Source organism: Oculina patagonica, chromosome 8 (assembly GCF_052425735.1).
Source record: "Oculina patagonica isolate OP01 chromosome 8, crgOcupat, whole genome shotgun sequence".
In the NCBI taxonomy this organism is placed as follows: Eukaryota; Metazoa; Cnidaria; class Anthozoa; order Scleractinia; family Oculinidae; genus Oculina; species Oculina patagonica.
In genome coordinates, this window is record NC_135765.1 from 7,881,755 (window position 1) to 7,903,453 (window position 21,699).

The 21,699-nt window shown below is 36.9% G+C and overlaps 2 protein-coding genes and 1 pseudogene across 2 annotated transcripts; all 3 read right to left on the bottom strand.

The window, feature by feature from the left end:
- Positions 1 to 204: 204 nt before the first annotated feature.
- On the bottom strand, positions 205 to 1,268 carry LOC144663906 (somatostatin receptor type 5-like; annotated as a pseudogene).
- Positions 1,269 to 4,819: 3,551 nt separating this feature from the next.
- On the bottom strand, positions 4,820 to 6,169 carry LOC144662911 (histamine H2 receptor-like). The gene has a single exon (XM_078523846.1). It carries the CDS (start codon positions 6,132 to 6,134, stop codon positions 5,232 to 5,234), a length of 903 nt encoding a protein of 300 aa, XP_078379972.1. The 5' UTR covers positions 6,135 to 6,169; the 3' UTR covers positions 4,820 to 5,231.
- Positions 6,170 to 9,293: 3,124 nt separating this feature from the next.
- LOC144662910 (melatonin receptor type 1B-like) lies at positions 9,294 to 10,301 on the bottom strand. Its single transcript, XM_078523845.1, has one exon. It carries the CDS (start codon positions 10,211 to 10,213, stop codon positions 9,296 to 9,298), a length of 918 nt encoding a protein of 305 aa, XP_078379971.1. The 5' UTR covers positions 10,214 to 10,301; the 3' UTR covers positions 9,294 to 9,295.
- Positions 10,302 to 21,699: the final 11,398 nt, after the last annotated feature.

Sequence of the window (21,699 nt, forward strand, 5' to 3'; positions counted from 1 at the left end):
AGGTCCGTTCGGTAGAAAAGTATTTATGTATCTTAATTCTTAGGCTTTCCCTGAAAAATGGAAAATACTTAAGGGGTTACTAAATTTTATAGCATTCCAAAGTGAAGTTTTATATTTGTAAAAGGTAAACGAAGCTTGATCACTTTTTTGGCATTTCAAGTCACTTTTTTACTAAATAAAAGAACGAAATTAATGTTTATCAATGAGAAAGCTCTCATTTTCTACTTAACTGGATTCTGTACCTATCGTATGCGTTCTTCTTAACTTCAAACATTTCTTGAACTCGTTTCTGAATGCGCGATTCATGAAACCATAAATAAAAGGATTGACACAACTCGACGAGAAAACAAGGAACAATGCGAAGAGTGTAAGCTCACGTGGGAGAGAGAATTCTAGAATGGCTGCAAAGTAAATGCAAGTAGCCGGTATCCAAAGACCAACAAAAGCGATAACGGTGACGAAAAGAGTTTTGCTGATCTTAACATCTTCCACATTGGAGCTTTGCCATGAAACATTTGCACTATGCATCTTCACCACTCTATAAATCTTCCAGTAGCAGAAAATGATAATAAAATAAGGCGAATACATGACAACGCTCAAAACGGGAACGGCGAATTGATGAAACATGTATAGTGCATATGGCGAAACCTGGGTTTGGTCTTACGTCATAGCCGAGGACAAATGTTGCAGGAATAGTGTAGAAAAAGATTAGAACCCAAACGAGTACTGCTGTTACAATAACGAATCTCTTTTTAAATATGGTTTGGTACTTGGCTGGTTTTACTATTTTATAATATCTGTTCAATGCCATCAGCACCATAGTGTATATGGAGATTTTCGCCAAGGAATACTTGCAAACGGCCACGAAGTAGCATGCAGAAGTCCCAAATGGCCAAAATCCAGTTGCTAGCATCACAACCGATAGCGGCATTGTACACAGAGCTTGAAAAATGTCGCTGAACGCCAAGGAAATGATGTAGTAGTTGCTCGGACAGCGTAGTCTTGGGTTTTTGTAAACAGCATAGCAGACAAGGAGATTTCCAAAAAGCGAAAGAAACAACACCAAGCAAAATATGGCAGTCTCAAAAACAACAGTCGCTGTGCTCCTGTCAATATTTTGAGCCATTGTGCAGGGTCTTTTCCTTTTCGCCTGTAAAAGTCCAAACGCTGCTCTTAAATACCTCTCAGATGAAGCTCTACTGAGGCCTGGGTATTTGCCTCTTCGAACAATTCCTTGAAACTTGGTCTACTTTGTAGCAATTTTTTATCCAAACTGACAGTACGCCGTTTGTGCGATTTCAAGCAAACAATTATTTCTTGTAAGCCAAGAAAAGACAGAGAATGCAATATAATGACAGCTGCGGGTTAAATTTAGTTACACTCTACTGTAATTAAAACTGACGTCCATTGTTTAAATTCATTCTTAGATTTTTAATAAAAACGTTTTTTAATTTGAATGTACTCTCATTCACGTACAATAAGCAAACTCTCAGCAGGAAAAAAAGTAAAATACCTTGTTTTAGTTGTCAAGACTTCTATTATTTCCTCAACTGTTGTTGTCAAATTCGCTACTCACCCTTTATTTAAAATGCATTTTTAATTAAAATATTTCACTTTTTTTTCTTTAGTGGATTTTGGTATAATTGGGATGTTAATTTGCCGTGGGAAAGGAATGTGAGGATTCCATATGTTAACGTGCAACTTTGAACCAATATACTCCTTCAGTTTCATCTACGTCTTTCCACAAGTTGCTCGATATTTCCCCAAAAAGGTGCCCGTAATTTCTCAAAAAGTTGCTCATAAGTTGCTCCACAAAACCCAAGAAGTTGCTTTTGATTTATAAAAGTTGCTCGAAAGTTCCGCCCAAAAAACCCAAAAGCTGCTTTTTAACAAGAAAATCTCTCCAAATATATGCTAAGTACTTTCCCTTTGAAGGTAAGATTTCTAAGCAGTTTCATGCAATTTGCTCGAAATAAGAAAAGTTGCCAAAACGTTGCCGAGCAACTTGTGAAAAGCCCTAGTTTAATCACAAAGTTTAAATTACATTCAGAAAGCTATCAAAATGTTAATTTCTCGTAAGATATTGCCTCGATTGTAGTAGATTTGTTGGACACTATCGGCTACAAAAAGTGACCTTATTTATAAATTAAAGTGTTCTGTGGACATCTTGCTACAATCAGTTTACAAGTTAATCTAGTAAACAATATACAAGCCTCAAGTCTTGTTTCACATTTTTGGTATTTTGCCTCTCTTTGAAACATCTGGAAAAGTAGAAGGGCCACTGAATTAACAATAAGCAGTTTTATCTCGTAACTAGTTTTACTATTATTGCTTATCATGTACTTAGTGTGGGCTTCTGGCTATATGCATGCGATTTGTAAGAACCGCCTTTTAATTGAAAATCTTTTTTAATGCAGTGCTCATACATGTAAGGTAAGAAAACTATAAAGGAAGGAGAACATAACTACCTTTTGTTATCGGATCTCTTGTTACTTTGAAGCTCTTCTTGACAAATTTGATCGATGTTTACCTGGCATTCGCAAGCAAATACTTTGCTTTCCATTTTTGCTTAAGTGGAACATCATCTTTTAATTGATAATAATGTCCCAGAGCTGTTAATTTGCTTTTGGGAATGAAATGCAGAACTCGCATATCCAGGGAATAAATCGATTTCAAAATTTGAATTTGCAACAAAACACTCTTTCAATCTCATCAAGAAATAACATCCAGAAAGCTATCAAAATGGTAAGTTCTCGGTGTGGTATAATTGTTCATGATTGTATTGCAGCTATTGACACTGTCGATCATAATAATCCGACATCCAAAATGTGCCCAGTGGGCATTTCTCGACTGAAACAAACTTGTTTTTCTTTAGTCCGGGTTAATCGCCAAAATGCTTGAAAAATTTTTTTCACCTATTTCTTGACTGGATTTTTCAGTTTGAAATATTTTAGCAAAAGTAAGAAGTTGTTAATTGTGTTGAGAAATGTAACGCCAGACCTTTTATACTATAACTTAAAAATAGCTTTCAACATACAAATTTGCAATATTATACTCTCTCCCAGCAGTTCCATCTGTAAAATAGCATTAATGCCAACTGTTTTGGTTTTATGCTTTCTTTCGATTCTTTGTGGGGTTTTATTACAATACGTCAAACATCACCCCCACGATAACGTTTATGAGAACAAGGTAACCGCATCCACTGTTCTGGTTATATACTTAATTATTCCATTATATTTTTGCATTTAATTTTCTAAAAAAGGCAATAATAAGCAAGATATAGGAAGAAAAAATTCTTCGAGAAAGGAAACATACAAACCTACACAAACTTCTTAAAATGACGAAGATTTCTTATTCTCGTTGCGTAATTTCTTAGTTGTTTTGGACCTCACTCCTACCAAAACAAACAAGCCAATAGTATATGTTAAGTTTTCTTTAAAGAGGATTTTTCCTTTTGAGAAACCGTATTGTTTGAATATATATAGTAAGTAAATTGGGAAATGTAACGTGAAAAACTCCCATTACTTTAGACAGGACAAGAGAACAATTATAGTTTTATAGTTTTTAGGCGGTGACGCCTATATGCCATGGCCCGGTGGACGGCCGTGTGAGGAGTGAAAGATTACTCCAACCGAGTAGCACTGGGAACTAGGCACTTTGTTGTTTACTCAGTTTCGGTACGCCATCTTTGATTGTCAATGAGTATGAATCAACTTTAAGAGCATCCATCGGCAAAACGCGTTTGATTTCTAACGTACAGTTAAACGGAGTTTTGGGGTCAGGGGAGAATGATGTACTGGATAATTGTGAGCTCGATTAAAGAACTTTTTTACCGTTGTACGTGGATTCGAAGACGGCATACGTGATGGCAGACTAAGTTGACTGATGTTGAATTTGACGAGTGAAGGCCGGTTAGTGTCATAACTTTTGAAACCTTTCCAAAAGGGAGACCGATGGCAGCAGTATCTTGATTAGATTGCAAAGGTGAGCTATCTGAAATCATTGTTTGCTTTGACGTGCATTGTTGTCGATAATATTTAACTTTTCCCTTCGCGACTCGCCATCTTCCTTTTACTGCTTTTGATAATATTTATTCGGGTATTTATCTCCACAGTGACGGTATCCGTATTCCTATTTGTACGAGAAGCCAGAGTTCAGAAAGAACTTCTACCCTATTGCTGATTTAGCTGATCTAAAATGTTTTGTTTGATAAGTTGCATAAATGCATGTAAGCGACTCTAGTAAGCGGTGTTGACTTCATTACATTTCAGACCATTTCTGAATACGGAAATGTCACACAATCTTCAGTATCGACTAGGTGTGGAAATCAATCCTGGGCCTTTCTGTTGCTAAATGACGAAGTTCATAATGATTTAATGTATTTATCTTATCATACTGTAGGTTTGTAATGTATTGGAGGTTCGTTTTGTAGTCAAGGCAAATAAAAATTAAAATGAATAAGAAAAATGCAATTTCTGGGATCATTGTAAAGCGTCATCGCCTGTGCATGCATGTATGCGTGCCGGTTATTTTATATAGATACACGACAGGAGAAACGTTCCAACAAACACATGTTACACAAACGTAATTCCTCTGGTTATACAAGTACGTTTTAAATAATATGTTTAATAGTAACCGTTATATAGCATATAATACAAGTTATGTGTCATTTTCAATTCAGCTACAGAAATATAACTACTATTTTACTTGTAGCAACTTATATTATTTTGTACCATAAAGACTATGTTTAAATAAAAAAAATGTACATGTTCAGTTCTAACTAGCTTATATTCTGAAGCATTACTAAGTGAAGCGAGGACACTCAAAAGGAGTTGTACAACCCCTTTATGGTTTTCTGGTGTTATTGAATGCGTGGCAAGTAAGGGCAGTCATATTTATATTAAATGAACCACAGCTTCCACGCTTTGCATCTGAGGCGATTCATATTTCAAACCATCGCACGATATATATTATACTTGACGTTTACCTAAGAAAAACTGAGTCGAGATATGCCCTTTATGGATATGGTCTATGATTTATATTTACAGTCAAGGTTATTACGCCTGGTGTCTGGTGGTACCGATTCGGGTAAAACCAACCAGAACAGCAACGATAGTTTTTCAATGGACAAGACGTTTTTATTTCAAGTCAATGTTGTTAGAATGCAGGTGCAATTTTATTACAGTCCAAGTCAAATAGTGTTTAAAAGAGAGAAAGTTCCCTGCTGGTACTTAACTGGATTCGGTACCTATCGTGTGCGTTCTTCTCAACTTTAGACATTTTTTAAACTCGTTCTTGAATGCGCGATTCATGAAACCATAAATGAAGGGATTGACACAACTCGACGAGAAAACTAGGAAGACAGCGAAGAGCTCTAGCTGACGTGGGAGAGAGGACCGGGAGAAAAGGGACGCTACATAAATGCAATTAGGCGGCATCCAAAGACCAACGAAAGCGACAACGGTAACGAACAAAGTTTTGCTGATCTTTACATCTTCCACGTTGGAACTCTGCCACGAAACATTTGCATTGTGCATCTTCACCACTCTGTAAATTTTCCAGTAGCAGAAAATAATAATAATAAACGGCAAGTACATAACAACGCTCAAAACGGGAACGGCGAATCGATGATACTGTATAGCGCAAATGGCGATATCTGGGTTTGGTTTGGCGTCAAACCCGAGGACAAATGCCATGAAATGGGTGTAGAGAACGACAACAACCCATACGAGTAATGCTGTTATAATAACGAATCTCTTTTTAAATATGGTTTGGTACTTCGCTGGCTTTACTATTTTATAATATCTGTTCAGTGCCATCAGCACCATAGTGTATATGGAGATTATTGCCAGGGCATACTTGCACATTGCCATGAAGTAGCATGCAGAAGTCCCAAATGGCCAAACACTTTTTGCCAGCATCATAATGGATAGCGGCATTGTACACAGAGCTTGGACGATGTCACTGAATGCCAAGGAAATGATGTAGTAGTTGCTCGGACAGCGAAGTCTCTGGTTTCTGTAGACAGCATAGCAAACTAGAAGGTTTCCAACAAGCGAAAGAAACATCACCAAGCAGAAGAGAACAGTCTCTAAAACAACAGTCGCTGTGGTCCTGTCAAGATTTTGAGCCATTCTGCAGGGTCTTTTTCTTTTCGCCTATTAATTTAAGTCCAAACGCTGCCCTAAAAGGCCTTTCAGATGAAGCTCTACTGAGGCCTGAGTATTTGCCTCCAGCTCCGAACAGTTCTTTTGAAGGCTGGTCTTCTTCGTAGCAAGGTTTATTCCAAACTGACAGTACGCCGTTTGTACCATCTCAAGCAATTTTTTTTCTTGTTATCCAAGAAATGACGGTGAATGCTATAAAAAAAACAGCTGCGAGTCAAATTTAGTCCATGAAAATGGAGTCCATTGTTAATTAAAATCCTGGGGTTTTTAATTAAAACTTCTTTATTTTAATGTACAATTCATACAAGTGGAATAAGTAAACTCCTCCTAGGAAAGAAAGGAATATTCCTTGCTTCTGTTGTCAAGACTTCTATTATCCTCTCAGCTGTTGTTGTCAGTTTTGTTGTGTGTACACTCTGCATTTAAAATAAATTTTTTATTCCAATCCTTCCCCTTTTTTTGGTGGATTGTCGTTTCTGATTTTTTTTTTGGTATAATTGAGATGGTAATTTTCTTTGGAAATGATTTGCGGATCCCATGTGTCAACATGCAACTTTAAATCAATATATTCCCACAGTATCACCGCAGTGATAAATTTACATTCAGAAAGCTTAATCAACTGGTTATTTTCACATAGGGTATTGCATTTGATTATAGTAGAGCTACTGGACACTGTCGGCCACAATGACCTAATCTTTCAAGTGTCTTGTGGACATCTTGCTAGATTTCTTTACAGGTTAATCCAGAAAACCAAAACGCTTGTTTCACATTTCTGATATTTTTTGCCTTTCTCTGAAACATCTGAAAGAGTAGTAGGGTCACTGAATTAACAATGAGACGTTTTATCCTGTATCGCAACTTATTAAATTGCTTATTTTTACTTTGTGTGTAATACTGGCTATTTATGCACGCGATTTGTAAGAAACTGAACGCTCGAAATGCCGCCAGCTTATTTCGCAAACAAGTCTAATTTTGTATATACTAAAACAATGGATAGCGTTGATGGCACGGTCTGATTGGTTTTTATCAGCCGTTATGAAAATGTTCGCCATTTTGTTGGTCCAATTTTCATGAGAACACTCGCTGCATGGTTCATAAGTATTCATCTCCAAACGTTTTGGTCATTCTGTTATTAGAAAGCTTCCTGCTAGAGTTGCATTCCGTCTTGAATATGTTTTTTTTCCTTGCACTTCACGCTCTATCCGTAGTTCATAAATGATTCCCTCATCTACACATGTTTTTAAATCAGAAAATAACAGTATTACATCTTTCGACGTTAGTGCGTGAATCTTCCTTTTCAGTCTCTTCGTGAACAGGAGAGGCAAGTGGAGAAGGAGCTCTGGTTTCTAGGCACGAGAATAGCGTGGCTTCTGGGATGTAAGTTCTTAGTAATGGGTCGATACTGCTGTTTCGTTAAGACACTTACGGTATTAAAACTTCTCGGATACCAGAACTTCTAGTAAATGGAACGTGAAACATAAACTCTTTGAAATTTTCTCTTTTATTTCAACACACAGACACACACAAAAACTACTTTATGCGCTATAGTTACTTACATTAGTAACGATACAATAACTTGGGTACATAAAAAAGACAATTACTAGCACTTCTTATAGAAAGTTTCCTTACATACTTACACTAAGTTTAATTTTACTTACACTTAATTTACTTGCGCTATATAGCATTCCCTCATTCGGTACGCGTATTTTTACTTACAATTATTTATACTCTTACATGTATTGTAATATTTGCTCTGTATTCTAGATACATTACATTGAAGTTATGTGCTTCTAGCGTGATACACATAAAAGCCAGAGAGAGAAAAAAAAAAAGAAAAAGAAAATTCGAGCAATCAGCATGCAACTGGTAAAAACGGTAGTCGAGGCTTGTATATGATTATAAACAAAGTCAAAAACGAGAGAGAATAAAAAAAAAATAAACAGGTCAGGGAAAAAGGGTCGACACTACGATGCAAATGAAATGAAACAATATTTCAGTTAAAGAGTTGTTCTAGAAAAGACGATTGTGTTGGTTGACCACTGCATCTTTTGGCTTTTAGGTGCACACTGTAGATAGCTTTTAATTTTTTGAGAACGCTTTCCAAAAGAGGTTGACATTCTTTCGTCTTAAAAAGCCATATATAGTGATGCCATATATGGATGTTTGAAAAACGTGGATATATTTATCCTACTCTTACCATTTAATTTAAGTTATTTTAGTACCTTTATAATCGTACAAATTTTGTAGTAATTTTTTATTCGTTTTATTTTAACCTGTATTTTTTATCGACATGACCCTACAAGAATTAAGTATCATCGTGTATAAATAAAGGTTTCACTTACTTACCTCAGTACTAACTGACCGACTGAATGACTGACTAACTGTCTGACTGACTGACTGACTGACTGAATGACTGACTGCCTTACTTACTTACTTACTTACTTACTTACTTACTTAATAGAACAACGACAGGAGGAGTCTTCCAATACACACGTTACACAAACGTAATCCCTCTAAGTATACAGATCCATATTATAGTGACGTATAATTTGTGTTATATGCCATTTCAAATTCAGCTAGAGAAATATAAATAGTACTAGTATTTTAATTATACTTATTTTGTACTATTAATACCATGTCTAAATAAGATTAAATTTGTGCACATTTAGTTCTAGCTTATTTTAAAGTATTACTAGGTAAGGTGTTATGAATATTATTTTCCTCAAAAGATTGAAAGTGTGTCAAGAAATGGCAGTCATTTTGCACTGGATTCACGCTTTGCATCTAAAGCGATTTCACGCTATCGCATATATTAACTATTATGTTTTCCTAAGAAAAAAATTGAAGTCCATATATGCCGTTAAATAAGCGCCAATAACATATATTTACAGCCAAGATTATTTAATAATTTTATCATTATATTAGTTACACCTGGTGTTTTTGGCAGCGTCGATGAGGATAAAACCAAAAGCAACTAATGTTATAGTTTTTCCAAGGACGGTAAAGAGTTGTCGGACGTATTTCGCTTAATAAAAAATGGCCTGAATAGAAAAAAAAATGTCACTGTTGTTACTAACTAATTAAAATAACTAACGTTATGTTTACAAGCGAAAGTCCTTTTTTTGTTCTTAACTGGATTCTGTGCCTACCGTATGCGTTTTTCTCAACTTAAAACATTTCTTAAACTCGTTTTTGAATGAGCGATTCATGAAACCATAAATGAAGGGATTGACACAACTCGACGAGAAAACAAGGAAAGTTCCGAGAAGTTTTAGCTGACGTGGGAAAGAGGACGGGAGGAAAAGGGATGTTAAATAAATGCAATTAGCCGGCAACCAAAGACCAATAAAAGCGATAACGGTGACGAACAGAGTTTTGCTGATCTTTACATCTTCTACATTGGAACCTTGCCATGAAACATTTGCATTGTGCATCTTGACGACCCTGTGAATTTTCCAGTAGCAGAAAATAATTATAATATACGGCAGATGCATGGCAACGATCGAAACGGGAACGGCCAATGGACTATACTGTATAACGCAGAGGGCAAAATCTGGGTTTGGTTTTGCGTCAGAGCCAAGGAAAAATGCGACGAGAAGAGTGTAGAGAAGGCCTAGAGCCCACACGAGTGATGCTGTTATCGTGATAAATCTCTTCTTAAATGTGGTTTGGTACTTGGCTGGTTTTACTATTTTGTAGTATCTGTTCAGTGCCATTAGTACCATGGTGTAAACGGAAATTTTCGCCAAGGCATACTTGGAAATGGCCATGAAGTAGCATGCAGAAGTCCCCGATGCAGAAGTCCCAAAAGGCCAAACACCAGTTGCCAGCATCATAATCGATAGCGGCATTGTACACAGAGCTTGAAAAATGTCGCTGAATGCCAAGGAAATGATGTAGTAGTTGCTCGAACAGCGTAGTCTCGGGTTTCTGTAAACAGCATAGCAGACAAGAAGGTTTCCAACCAGCGAAAGAAACAGCACCAAGCAAAAAATGGCAGTCTCAAAAACAATAGTCGCCGTGTTCCTATCAAGATTCTGAGCCATTCTACAAGGCCTTTTCCTTTACGCCTGTTAAAGTCCTCTCAGACGAAGCTCTACTGCGGCTAAAGTATTTGCCTCTTCGAACAAATCCTTGAAATTAAACTTGATCTACTTCGTAGCAAGGTTTATTCCAAACTGACAGCACGCCGTTTGCGCGATCTCAAGGCAAACATGTATTTCTCGTAAGCCAAGAAATGACAGTGAAGACAATATAATAACAGCTGTGGGTTTAATTTAGTTCATTAAAATGAAGTCTATTATTAAAGTTTTTCTTAAGATTTTTAATATATATATTTTTATTTGAATGTACTGTCATTCACGTGTAGTAAGCAAACTCTCTACAGGAAAAGGAAAATCCCTTGTTTCAGTTGTCAAAAATTATATTATTTCTTCAACTATTGTTGTCTTTTTTGCTGTTCATCCTTTTTTAAGCATGTATTTTTCATTAAAAATTTTCACTTTTTCTTTAGTGGTTTGTCTGTTTTGATTATTTTTGGTATAATTGATATGTTAATTTGCCCTTGGAAAAACAATACGCGGATCCCATATGTCAACAGGCAACTTAAACCAATATACTCCATGCACAGTTTCATCACAGAGATGTACAGTAGAACCCCTCTGACTCGAACTCGGATAATTTGAACATCACGCTAACTAGAGCTTTCTTCCATTTCCCTTGGATTTGACCCCACTTTTCAGTCATTTTTGCTCGATTAACACGAACTCGGATAACTCAACAAGCCCACAAACTCGATCTAAATTTCGTTTCCCTAGATCAAAATTTGGGTCAAATGTTCTCCAATAACTCGAATTCCGGTTCTTGCAACTCGCCACGGTTGCCCATTGATTAGAGCAACGAATCGAACAGATCACGTATTTGACAGCCATTTTCCTCTCTTATCATAAGAATGTATAGTCGTGTTGGAGTTTCTGGCGAGATAAGTTCGATTTGCACTGTACTGAAGTGCTGAAAAATAAGTAAACTATCGATTATTAACTTGGCAAATTAAAAATTCTATTGACCCCGAAAACTCGAATCCCCGATAATTCGAATTGTTTTTCGTTTAGATCGAGTAACTGGAGTTCTACTGTAATTACATACAGAGAGCTATTTTGGGGTTCTTTTATCTCACTGTTTTGTCGCATTTTCATTTGTATATTAGTAGAATTCTACTAATATTAGTCACCTTCCTGCCAGAGTTGTATTTCTTTGCTTGCACTGACACAACAGTATTCATTTCAGTGTTCACTTCATACTCTATCCGTAGTTCGTATCTGAGTCCCTCATCTACAGATATGACAGTTTTAATCAGATTTAAGCCAACATAACAACATTGCAACTTTCGACGTTGGTGTTTAAACTATTTCTTTTCAGTCTCTTCGTGAACGGAAGTGGCGAGCGGCGAAGGAGCTGTGGTGTCTAGGCACGAGGATAGCATGGGTTCTGGGAACTACACTGGAACCTCAATTTAACGGACCCCTTTATAACGAACGGTATAACGATATTCTTTTACCCGGACCAACTACAGTAAAATGTATGAAAACAGAACCTCCACATAAAAAAATCCTCGTTATATCGAGCACAATACGGAAGCCCAAACGTAAAATGTTCCCGGATATAACTAATTACCCGCGACAAAAGATGAACGTAGAATAGACCAAAAACGATGTAAATACTTAATCCTGTAACAGAAAGAGAACAACTTCAAAGACGTTTAATAATTGGTTATCAGACATTAAAGCATAAATGTAAAATAACCAAAATGACCATTGTTATAAGGCCAAATTTTTGGCCAAAATAAATGGTCAAAATTTGGCCGCAATAACCATGGTTAAATTTTAATCAAAGGCTCTATGAGCAAAGTCGTGAATGTGGTATATTATAAACTGATAGCCCAGAATTAGCCAAAATAAATTTTAAATGTCTGCTGACAAACGACAATTTTTGTAATTGTCTATGAAATCTGTTAAACGTACGTCATAGTTGAGTCATGTTTAAAATTCTAGCTGGTAAGTGATAAATAACCCCATATTCTAACTGAAAAGTAACCATCCAGTAGTCCATCGAGGCCTTCTAGCTAAGCAGCTAAGAAGTGAAGATTATTTCAGAGCTTAAAATAATTAATGCTGAGAGAGACACGTATAGTGGTAACAAGATATGAGGTACCTTAAGATGCTGCGAAGCTGGTAAGATAAGATAAGATAAAAACTTTATTACCGTGTCTGTGTGTTTAGCCCTTATGGACTAATTGGGGACACAATTAGAAAGAAAGCTAGAAAGAAGCTAGGGAATTTTTTTTCACCAAACTGTTTCACATTTGCTTAAGGGTTCTTTAGTTAATAACCAGGTAACTCAGCCATTTTATACAGGACAGTGGTATTATTCGACATACATTTTCTCTGTTAAAGAATGGCAGACACTGTGACAGAAGGCAAATAATTAAAAGAAACTAACAGATGCCTCTTACATGTGACTTCTAAGAATTGAAATTGGCAGGAAACAGTAAAGTCAACATAATTTATTATCAATTCAGAGGCCTGATACATGTAACAAATGAAAACTGCTGCTTATTTCCTTTTCTGGTATCTTTACTTGCAACCAAAAAGTTTACTTTACCCTTTACATGCCACGAAAATCATCAATGCATTTTAATCAGCCTTATTAAGAACGCCTTCGCGTTAATATCAACTATACTTGGAAATAGGCCAAAATGAAATTCCTTCAAACTCGGCCTGAATAAAGCCCTAGGAGCACTAGTTACAAAAATATAAGTTTAAGATCAATCGGTTAATTTTCGATTTTTTAACAATTTTTTTCTTCCCAAAGCCCGAAACAGGACAAAATCGAACACAAAAGTATGGTAAATTCGAAGGCTTCTACAATCGAAAATAAAGTTTGTCATTAAAAACGAATTTCATATCGTCTTTGTACCTCCATTCTACTATCCTCAAAAATAATTAGATCGCAATTTGATAAGAAGGCAAATATTTTACAAAATTTTGAAAGTCGCTACCTCAAGACAGCTAAAAATAGGCCAAAATTTACCATATTTTCAACTGCTTTAAAAGCCTTCTGGTACATCGCTTTGCCCAAAACGGCTTAATCAGCCTGAAAGAGCATGTTTTTTACTACAAATCTGTGAAATAAAATTTTTGGGTAATTAAAATCGCGAGCGCTGAGGCGGCGAAGTAAATGCAGCTATCTTCCTAAAAACCCGACCTTTGACCTTGCCGCAACGAAACCGCTAATAACGAGTTGTGGCAATCTTTTCCTTAGTTTGCGTAGTTTTCTTGTTTTATCGGTTGAAAACACGTATTACGTGATGAATGCAATCTTACTTGATGCATGAAACGCCCAAAAGTCACATATAGACTTCTGTTTGGACAAAATAAAGCACTTCGTTTATAAATACGCATGCCGAAATTTAAACTTGAACGAATTCAATATTGAATTTGGTTTATGCGTTAAACTGCTTAAATCACGACAATACCCACCTGAATATTCATATTCACAGCGGTGCCATATCCCTGGAATAACGTTGAAAGGGAGCTGAATCAAAACTTTGCAATGTTTGCGACTGATACGAATCGAATTAATGTTAAAATTGTCACGCGCCGATTGTTCATCAGAGGAAAACGAATGTATTGTTTCCACGGGCAACCCCAAAATAGGCACTTCCGTTACATGAGCGATAAAGTTTTTTTTTTTCATTATAGGCTGTCTTATAGGATAAACGATATAAAACCACACTTACAAATTATTTTCTTTTTAAGGGACCTTTTTTTTATCTAAAGTAAATTAATTTGAAATTGGTTTACGCTGGAATTTACACAGAATGTTTGTTTATATAAAGCTCACTTCACATAAACTAGCGACACTGCTCCAATTCAATCTGAGCGGGAAAAAAAACTACAAAATACATGAACTATTTACAGTCTGTTAGGCCAGAAGGAGTATGGATGGAAAAAAATACTGTAGTAGCAAGGGACCCTTGGATGCTTTCATTTCTCTGCATAACTGCTACTGCTGCTCATGGCAGGAACATGACTCTATAAGTTTGCCTATTAGCGCAATATATCGCGGCTTCCTTCGTACTGTTTCGTACTGTGGGAGGCGCGGTGGCCTAATGGTGGCGCGGTGGCCTAATGGCTAGCGCGCGGGTTCGAGGCCTGTTCTTGGGCAAGACACTTTACTCTCACATTGCCTCTCTCCACCCAGGTGTATAAATGGGTACCGGCGAATTTACTGCTGGGGGGTAACCCTGCGATGGACTAGCATCCCATCCAGCAATACTCCAAGTCGCTTAATGCTACGGAAACCGGGATAAGCTCCGGCTGTATGGGCCTCATGGCTCGGAGACAGACTTTACTTTTTTTTTCCTTCGTACTGCAAGTTGTTCCTTGTTTACGTCAAAGTATTCACAAATATACTTTAACATGTCAACACTGAGCTTATTCAGCCTGTTTGCATCATACATGGCGCAAAGATCAAAGTTGTCATAAATGACAGGATGCTGAAGCTGGACCTCTCGAAGAACTTGTTCACGAGTGTCCCAGTATTGCTGTTGCTCGAGAGCAGCCTCGTGATCACTCACACCGTCATCCTCTGAGTGCTGATGACGTAGCTTGGCTGCGTTGCGTGAAAAGTAAGATTGTACTCGTTGTGCAGTTAGGAATTGATCTCTGGTAAAAAGCGGGTACCCTCTGAAGTTTTGGCATAGCGCATGTCACAAGCTACTGACCCTGGATCCATTTTGTGACCCGTTTGCTGGCCGATGTTAAACTTATCGTCAAGGTACTTCCTCTGCGCTTCACTGAATCGCCCAGCTTTTTTTGTTTGCTTTAACGCCCACCCTCTGATTGGAAATTTCGACTATTCCCCGGGCAGCGGCCTCTTCATCATGGCTTGTTACTCCTCCGCTCGTTCCCTCTGTTAACTTAATTAACAATTACCCTGCGAAATCGCGCGGAACATCGCCTGATACTTAGCCGACGAGGCCGTAGGCCGAGTTGGCTAAAATCAGACGATATTCCGCAAGATTGAGCAGGATAATTGTTTTATATTATTCAACAAATTGTCAACGAAACACATTTTGCAGAAAGAAAAACTGTAATTATGCAGCGTTTTACAAGATTTCGGAATAATCTTCGCAACCTACGTATAACGCAGGATATCTGTTATGTACGGATGACAGATATCGTTAACATTTTGACCATATATGGGCAAGAAGAAGAGATAGTTATTTATCCACTTAAAATAATAATTTTTTTTTTTCTGAAACTTAGGACAACTGACATTTTCATACTTTCGGGACTTTCGTTTTCTTGCGAAGAGATATTTGTGAGCTAGTGCGTGTGGAATTATATTCAGCATACGTAATATGCAAGATCGTGAACGTGAATAAAACAATGAATGCATGTCGTACATGTCTTGTCAAAATAAAAACTCATTCATTCGACCTTGAACCATATGTTATACAAGGATTTTATTTTTAGTAAATGGTTTGAACCCAGGAGTATCAGAAAGGTCGTATCGTGTGATCGTCCGGGTGACAGTATAGTTCTGTCGTATGAAGAACAGTTTTCACTGTTGTTGGTGACTGACGGTTCGACAACCTTAGGGGAAATCATGTCCTGACTCTGACTCTAAAGATTGCTTTCACTCTGATTGTGACTAACCCCCTCGCGATCGCGATTGAATATTTATAATAACTGCACTCTGTTGCTTTTTTTTTAAGGTGTTTTTTGTAAGGAAGAACATATTTAATTTATTTTGTACATTGCTTTGATTGATCACCGTTTACAATTCCACCCATTTCACACGTTTCATACAGTGTAAAATAGACTTTCCTTAATCGAGTAGATACAAAAATTACACTCCATCCATCGCGCCCCGCCCCACCCACATCGGAGAACCTTTTCAAGCATTTAAAAACAAAACGCTTCCCTTTAATGGTACACAGAGGAGAGTAGCGAAAGTGTGTGTGTGTATATGTGGGTTTATGTTATTTTGGGAAGCTTAACCCGGGGACGGGGGGGGGGGGGGGTGGGGGGCATGACAACACACTATTGGGAAAATAATACATCAAAACAATAAATAAAATGGGGGACGTGACATTTTTCTCACCAATAAAAGGGATTGGTAGGTGGCTGTTATTTGTAAGGCACTATGAGTAATTTTTCAGATTGGCTTCAAAGCACTAATAAATGAAAGCCCCTTCGTTGAATCCTCAGGTTCGTCACGCAATCTTTTCTCCCCAATGTGGGAAGAAAGGCGTGACGAGACCAAAGGATATTTGCGTTCAATCAAACAACGGGTGAGGGTAAAGTGAAGGTCGAAACATTTCTCACAAGAAGTTCTAAAAACGTACTTGAACCAACAGGGATTATGACTGTGGTGACTTTGTAAAGGCGACGGGACTGCCCAAGTGTTATCCCTCGCTCCCCCTTTACATTAGGTTTTCTATGCGCTGCCCATGAAGTCGGAATTGAGCAGGTTTTTCTGTTTTTTCGCCACCTTAGCCCAAATGCGTCGCGGTGTCTTGGGCAAATTGTTAGATTTAAATTCGACTCGTCTTCATCAAATATACCTTTAACAGGGAAAGATAAAAACAAAATGTCCAGAGACAAAATAAAATATATTTGATTATGTAAACAATGCAAAAACTGCATTAACTTGAGTTTCACTTACCTGCCCTAGCCAGCAAAAGTGTTGCCTCTGAATTTAATGACGAATCAGAAACACAGCAAGTTTTTAGGTGGACTTTGATATCTTTACAGCATTCAGCTAGTCGTACACACTCATCATGACCGTTCGCTTGTCGTTCTGTACTCGAACCACAATCACCGCCAACATGTTTTGCGTATCCACAGCAAGCCATAATATTAAACACTCAACGAGCGAACACAAGAATTTTTTTCGAGTAAACGTACTTACTTACTTACTTTAAACTTTTCGCCTTTTTTTCTCTTATGTCAAAAATGCAATCACAGTTCAATGAGAAAACTAAAAGAAGATTTCTTTTTCTTGCAAGTTTCGATACTAAAATGAACATTTATCGGAAAACTGGTGACACCTGTCAATAATTCTGTGTAAATTCCAGCGTAAACGAACTTCAAATTATTTTACAAAAGATAAAAATTGGTTCATTGAAAAGGAAATGATTTGTAAGTGTGGTTTAATATATTGCTTATCCTATATTAAAGACAGCCTTTAATGAAAAAAAAAAACTTTATCGCTCATGTTACGGAAGTGCCTATTTTGGGGTTGCCCGTGGAAACAATACATTAAGGGTGCGTTTCTTTGGGAAAAATCCAAATCCGGATTCTTGATCCAAAAACGGATTTTGCGTTTCTTTACCTATATCCGAAAATGGATTAATCTTGGATCAATGATCTGAAGAATCCACACTTCGAGTGGATACATCAGATCATATCTGAATCCGGATTTTTAGGATTCATGATCCGTGCGTTTCAGTCTTTGGGAAAGGATTCGAAAAAAGTACCTTGGCCCAGCGGTCTTTGCTGTGAAAATACAGGTTCGCTCTTTGTAAACACTGCCATACGGAAAGTTTTAGGCGGTTATTTCGATCAAAATACAAAAATATTTCACGATAAAAGGAAACGGTAGCTTCAGATAGGTATATAGTATCATTTTAAACGGGATGCAGGTTTTCTAGAACAGCCATTTTGTGCCTACGGAAGTTGTATCCTTTTGAAATTGTCACGAGTGAAATTTGCACTGATCATTTTGCAATCATTCTTCGCTCTCAGATGCTTTCTCGCCACATTGTGCTTAACACTAAAGAAGATCTACTTCGACGTGTGGTTTTTGTAAAAGATTTTGTATGCTTAAATTATTTTAGCTAGGATACATTCGACGAAAAATAAATTTGTGCTGATATTTTATGTTCTGTGCGAAATGTGTTTACGGGATTGTCATGGCAAAAAATCCGTTTTCGGATTCTTCGTTTCTTTGGGAGCAAAGTATCCGTGTGATCTGAGATTAATAATCCAATTTTGGATTTTCCCAAAGAAACGCACCCTAATTCGTTTACCTCTCATGAACAATCAGCGCGTGACAATTTTAACATTAATTCGATTCGTATCAGTCGCAAACATTGCAAAGTTTTGATACAGCTCCCTTTCAACGTTATTCCAGGGATATGGCACCGCTGTGAATATGAATATTCAGGTGGGTATTGTCGTGATTTAAGCAGTTTAACGCATAAACCAAATTCAATATTGAATTCGTTCAAGTTTAAATTTCGGCATGCGTATTTATAAACGAAGTGCTTTATTTTGTCCAAACAGAAGTCTATATGTGACTTTTGGGCGTTTCATGCATCAAGTAAGATTGCATTCATCACGTAATACGTGTTTTCAACCGATAAAACAAGAAACCTACGCAAACTAAGGAAAAGATTGTCACAACTCGTTATTAGCGGTTTCGTTGCGGCAAGGTCAAAGGTCGGGTTTTTAGGAAGATAGCTGCATTTACTTCGCCGCCTCAGCGCTCGCGATTTTAATTACCCAAAAATTTTATTTCACAGATTTGTAGTAAAAAACATGCTCTTTCAGGCTGATTAAGCCGTTTTGGGCAAAGCGATGTACCAGAAGGCTTTTAAAGCAGTTGAAAATATGGTAAATTTTGGCCTATTTTTAGCTGTCTTGAGGTAGCGACTTTCAAAATTTTGTAAAATATTTGCCTTCTTATCAAATTGCGATCTAATTATTTTTGAGGATAGTAGAATGGAGGTACAAAGACGATATGAAATTCGTTTTTAATGACAAACTTTATTTTCGATTGTAGAAGCCTTCGAATTTACCATACTTTTGTGTTCGATTTTGTCCGGTTTCGGCCTTTGGGAAGAAAAAAATTGTTAAAAAATCAATTATTAACCGATTGATCTTAAACTTATATTTTTGTAACTAGTGCCCCTAGGGCTTTATTCAGGCCGAGTTTGAAGGAATTTCATTTTGGCCTATTTCCAAGTATAGTTGATATTAACGCGAAGGCGTTCTTAAAAACGAATGACACTATCGATCTAGAAATTTGTAAAAAAATATATTTTTAGTTTATCTTTCGCCAAATGACAATGAAAATATAGCAGGCCTAGTGAATTTTGATTTCATAATTTTATGACGTAACATGAAAACCAAGAATAGCCACGGTCATCAATTCCAGAAGGAAAGCAAAGCTGGATGGGAGAATGGTCGTCATTCTCATTATCACCTCGTTACCCCCCCTCCCCCCCCCCACACACACACACACGTTTTTTTTGTACTTGCTCCAGGCTTCAACGATCTATCCAATACAATATGGCGGCTAAAACACTCCTTCTGAATATTCAGCACCTTCCCGCCAAAAATACACCTGCTATGCTGGCTAAAAAACTTTATTTATTCATTCCCTGGTGAATTCAGGCCGTGCCTGACGAAATGTTGGAAGGGAATTACAATAGTTCAATCCTACCGTACCGTCAGCCTTTCTGTTTTATAGTTGTTCGATTCTTATATATATATGTACGTCTCTTAGTACGTGTTCTTAAAAAATGCTGCGTGCTTCATGTAACTCGACAATGCTCTTCGCCGCGTTTTTCATTTCTTTAATAAAGTACTCGAACTGATCAATCAATGCGCGCGCGATTCCTTCAAGTTTTATATTTCTTTTATATTCAAAATGATACGGTAGGAGGCCAACTGCACGCAAATTATCTGTTAACCAGATGGTTGTGAAAAAAGCTTATGAAGAACATCGTTTTGGAAAAACCAAGCATTGATTAGCAGAATTTAATAAAATGATTTCTTTAATTTTTGGCAGACATGAAACCTGATGTGGTTTGTTCGCGCCAGAAGCCTATTATTTTCAAGAAAAATTAAAATATTTGGTTTCATGGTCGAAATGGTCCACTTTCTAACCCAAAAATTGCTATGATAAATTCTCCTCGCGTTCGCAAAAAAATTTAGGACACTTTCTATCAACAGAAAAAATCCTTTTCTTTGACTAGAAGAATGATATTCAGACCTTTCAAGACTCATAAAACTGAAAAATTTCAAGAGCGAGGGACGATTTTCTGATTGTTTAAATTTGTGACTCCGATCACGCACGCAAGGTGATTATTTCATTTTTCACAAAATAAAATGGCTTTTTGGGGAAACGGTTTAATAGTATCTACCTTATAGCTATATGTTGAAAAAAATGAAAGAAATTGATTTTTTAACTTTTGCCACGAAATCAAGATTCGGTTTTTCGTGACCGTTGCTCTTAAACAAAAAAGGAAAAAAAAAAAACTGATACTGATGCAAATTTATTTAATTGAAAATCTCCATGTCTATTTGAAAATAGCCTTTTTATGCAGTCAATTCTTTACTTGATCACGTTTCCTATAATTGCAAAACAAAGAGAACACACTGAGCGACAGTACACACCAAAATAAGATTATAAGAGATTTAATATCTAACTGCTCATTTTTTTTTTGTCAGTGAGTATGTTGAAACCTCCTAGTAGCAACGCAAATATTTACGCCAAAACATTTTCGATTTTGTTAAGAGTTACATGAGTTCAAAAACCATCGAAAATGAGATCTTATTCATCGTGAAAAATAGAACAGATCGGCGTCGGGCAATGAAAGCACTGCTTTAGTAGTGAGCTTTGATGAATTAAATGCACTACGTAATTTGTAAAACGCTTTTTATAGATAAACGCTGGTTTGTGTCCTCGCTGACTTTATATAATTAGTAGCTATAGTGACAGCCGAGTGTAACTGATATAAAACATTAAGTTTTATTGAAGTTGGGATGATGTTTTTCCTTAATGGATTTTTACTCATCACTCTTAGTCCACGAAAACCTTTAAAACACTTATAAAAACGTACGTAAAAGTTCTGTAAACTTCAAACTTAGCATACACAACGTTGTCAGTATAGGATCAAACTTGGAAAAAAAAGAGGAACATCAAACCCAGTAGAGGAACGAACATGCTTAGTCTGATAAAAAAAAATGCATGGAGCACAAACAGCATTTCTTGATGTATTGCCACGGATATACTACTATAAGACGCGAGCTGCATTCCTACATTTCAAACATAGAGTGAATTTACACAAATTTGAGTGACGAAGAGAGGGCTTAGTACTGGCAAGACTGACAATAAAAGTACATCAAAAATAATACGTAAATATATTCATCTGATTTTTCAAAAAAAGAAATGAGATTCTTAACTCACAAACGAAACTAGCATTGTAATTTTTTTTATTAATTGTTTAAGAATCTTGCCTGCGTAGCTGGAAGTTTTTGTTGGGGTTAACGCGCACGCGAGCAAGCGGCGAAGCCGCGAGGGGCCTGGATCAATTTTAGCTCATTTTGAAACGCAAACTTTACCAGCCGTTCGGCTATGACTGGTACTCTTTTTTTACGAGAAAGGACTATCAAAATAGCAAATTACTAAGGAAGACTAAACAAGAGATATGTATTTCGCTTTAGAGCTGCTG